This window comes from Propithecus coquereli, unplaced genomic scaffold (assembly GCF_000956105.1).
Source record: "Propithecus coquereli isolate 6110/MARCELLA unplaced genomic scaffold, Pcoq_1.0 Scaffold83, whole genome shotgun sequence".
Classification (NCBI taxonomy): Eukaryota; Metazoa; Chordata; class Mammalia; order Primates; family Indriidae; genus Propithecus; species Propithecus coquereli.
In genome coordinates, this window is record NW_012154507.1 from 315324 (window position 1) to 319167 (window position 3844).

A 3844-nucleotide genomic window follows, 5' to 3' on the forward strand; every position below is an offset into this window, starting at 1 on the left:
AACAGACATGACAGGATCAAAATAATGTTTGAGTGAACTGGCATTCATATTTTCTGGATACGTTGCAGGTATGGAAAATGGTGAATGGTGAATGATAAAGGGTCCTCATACAGCAGTCCAGACTTGAGGTGATTCAACTATTATATCTTTAAACTAGGTTCGTCAATATATAATTTCTTAATTTGGAAATCCTGATGCTAAAGCTATGCCTGCACAACTACATGAGGAAGAAAGAACAACAAAAATCATAACATTGAATTTAAATTTAAGAATATTAACTAGTCTTAGGAAATAGATAAATCCATTTGGTGGGGACAACAACAAAAGCAACTAGCATTGACTCTTAAAAAATATTGTTGGGGGGAAGAAGACTACGTTAAAAGAGATCTAAGGAACAAATTCAATACGAACATCAACAGTTTGAAACAGTTACAAAAGACACTGTTTAGATTACTGAGGCAATCTGATTTTATGGACTATTAGACAGTAGTATCTTAGCGATGGTAATGGTGTCAGTGGATGAATGCTGAAGCATTCAGGATTTAATGTCATGCCTGCAACTTTGTTTCAAATAGTTCACAGGTAAAATATACAAACAGATAAAATATGGGAAAGCAATAACTTAAGTCTAAATAAAGAAGTTTGTTGTAATCCTATGATGTTTATACTTTTTCATGTTAAATTGGGGGTGAAAGGAAAGAATACTGATCTTCATATTTTTGTTGTTATTGGTTAAGTTCTATATTTAGTGAATTAATTGCATCCTAGAAAGGCAAACTTAAGCTAGCCTGAAAAAGCGCATTTTAATTGGCAAAATTTTTACAATGTTCGCCAAAGTTTTTATTATTTAGTAAACAAACCATCAGAAGAAACACATGAGAATGGTGATACAGAGCAGAAGTCAGCAATTCTTTCTGTAAAGAACCAACTAGTAAATAAATATTTTAGATTTTATTAGTCATATGGCCTCTTTATTCCAAATATTAAACTCTACTGTTACAGTATGAAAGCAGCCATAGACTGAGTGTAGCCGTGTTCCAATAAAACTTACACAAAAGCAAGCAGTGGGCCACACTTTGCAACACCTTATTTAGAGCATGTTTTTGTCATAAAGCGTAAGTGTTCCTAAATTGAAGTAATTTTTCTTGATTTTTAGCTGGGATTTGCTCTTTTTCCCACTCCTTACCTAGGATTTAACCACAGAAAAACAAAAAGATAGTTGACTGCTCTAAATATTCTAATTTTCAAATTTGCACATAATACCATGGAAAGATAAAAACAAAAAGGAAAAGAGTAGAAGATAGGAACCTAGCACCATACCAGTAAGTGTGTGATGGAAAAGAATACCAGTCTAAGAGTCATAGGTCTGGATACTGTTCAGGTAGGTTTTTAACCCAGGGTTGGGCTTAGGCTAACTGATCTTTAAGGTCCTTTTGTAAACTTTACTAAATACCAAATATGAATTAGGCTTTATAGGAGGTTCTGGAACTTGACATTAAATAAATGACATGCACTAATATTTTCTAGAACCTGGCCTTAAATAAATGGTATGAGTAATTAGTTGAGCAAGGTTCTATTTCAGCATTAATATTAAATATACATGAAATTTTATCTTAGTATAATTTACCAAACTTTGATAAATCATATGCATGCCTCTTAGGGAAGTTTCTGACAGGTAAGCAATAAGGACTTTGGGGATACTGTTTCAATATTAACTTTATCAATTTATGGCTAAAAGGAAAACCAGGTTAAAGAAAACTTTTTCACACTAATAGCTTAATTTCTTAGGGAAGAAAAAGTGGGTATTCATAACAGGACAGGCTCCATGCCTTATCTAACTAGGAGCAAAGTAAAGAAGCATGGGAGAGCAAAGCCAGCACTTAAATATAAGACTACTAAGACATAAAAACTGTTCCAAAGAAAGAAATGATATAGGAAAAAAGGACTACGTATAACTTTTTATTATAGCTGTTTCTGTGACATTAACTCAGAATTTTAAACACCAAAATTCTCAAGCTAAGGCTCACAGGGATTCATGAATGTGCTTCAAGGATTTTGTGAAATTATATAAAAAGTTGTTTGTGTTTTTCTAGATTAAAGCTTTATAGCAGCCATCATAATCATAAAGGGATCCATAATACAACTTTACAGATAATGTGATACCAGCTTTTCTATTCAGCCAGTCAGTAGCTTCAGAAAGCTCTGCTCTAGACATCAAGCCACACTATATTCTTAGACTAAACCGTTTAGTTTGTGATGGTAAAATTTCACTGCATGAGGATGATGATGTAGCAAAAATTCAAGCATTAAATATTACCTGAAGCTTTTCTATTTCTGTCTTTGCAGCTTGCCTGGCTTTGCCAATAGCACAGCCCCAATAACCCTATTTTAAAAAAAGACAAAGTATATAATCATTGAATTAGTATACTATCATATCGATAACTACTACAGTTTCTGTTTCTATAAGTTAATGAAAGGATGTTAAATGATTTTTAAAAGTATGGAAAAATACAGCTAAACACATTCTGATGAATGCAAAGAGACTCAAAAAAATTAAAATATCAGACTTAATTCTAGAAGAAACTGGATTCTTTTCAATAGAGGTATATCGAAAGAAAAATAAACTATATTGGCATCTATGCTTTGAATTAGAGACATTTTGGGGAATAGGAATGAAAAAAAATTTTAGCACTGTAACAAGTAAAAAATGAAATGATAAATTTCTGAGACAGAAATAATTACTATGAGTTCAATATTCTAAACCTTCATTTATTACGTATGCTTTTTTTTAAAGGATGCATATAAATACTTGTGTTATAACAAAATACATTTAACAGTCTTTACTTCCTTCAATTAGTAAAACCCACAAAAACCTCAGAAGAAGAAAACAGTTAACGGTATAATTATTTAGAAAAAGCTCCAAGAAATCCTATTTAAACCCTACCTTTAAAAGGGAAGACATGATATTCACTTTTAAGACACTGCTAATATTTATACTATATGAATGATAAACAAGAAAACATTACTTTCCTTGAATGAGTTTTAAAGAAATTTCATATAATCTAAATGAGACTTAAATGCTAATGAAATACCATTAAACTACAATAGAATGTCAAATGATTCAAAATTACTCACATATGAAACACCTGATGGGTCAATCATGTAGAGCTGTGCACCGTCATTCACACTGTAAGACCCTAACATGAAACTGCATAAAAGTGAACAGTTTAAACCATGGTTCTTAATACCGTAAGTATTTAGAAAAACTACAATTCAATTGAAAATACTGAATTATAGTTTCTAAGATAAATTACTAAGACACATACAAATCATAGTAAGTACTTTTATAAAGTAGTTTGCATTAATTAAAACCAGTACGTGTTCAAAATTCACATGGCTTTTTTTTTTTGGTATTAAATTTTCTGATGAAACTCTTTCCTGGGAAGATAGCAGGAGAAAAAGGAGTAACAATAGACAGGTGGAAAATAACTAATGCAAGGTGCCCAATAGGTAAAGATATAAACACAAAAAAACCTAAGGGAATGTCAAACTCTTTCCACCCTTCATTTTATTCCCCAGTATTCTTCCAGTCACTGTTCTACAATAATCAGAATTGGTTCAATATATTTTTATATGCTCAACAAATTAAAATCAGGCTATTAAATGATCATATTAATTTGAGTTTCTGAAATTATGATATACACTCAGCCCTCTTCATCTATTGAGGTCTGCATCTGTGGATTCACCAACCACAGATAGAAAAGATTAGGGAAAAAAATAGCATCTGTACTAAACAGGTACAGACTTTTTTCCTTGTCATTATTCCCTAAATAGTAAAATATAA

The 3844-nt window shown here is 31.4% G+C and overlaps 1 protein-coding gene across 1 annotated transcript in view; it reads right to left on the reverse strand.

The window, feature by feature from the left end:
• The window catches only part of PSMA3 (proteasome (prosome, macropain) subunit, alpha type, 3), a 23573-nt gene that overhangs the window by 3830 nt on the left and 15899 nt on the right, over positions 1-3844 (reverse strand). Inside the window, exons 6-7 of the mRNA XM_012663787.1 lie at positions 3136-3208; positions 2318-2383 (exon numbers count right to left, since the gene is read on the reverse strand). Of these exons, the coding sequence (XP_012519241.1) occupies positions 2318-2383; positions 3136-3208 (139 nt within the window). The remainder of the gene's footprint in view (positions 1-2317; positions 2384-3135; positions 3209-3844) is intronic.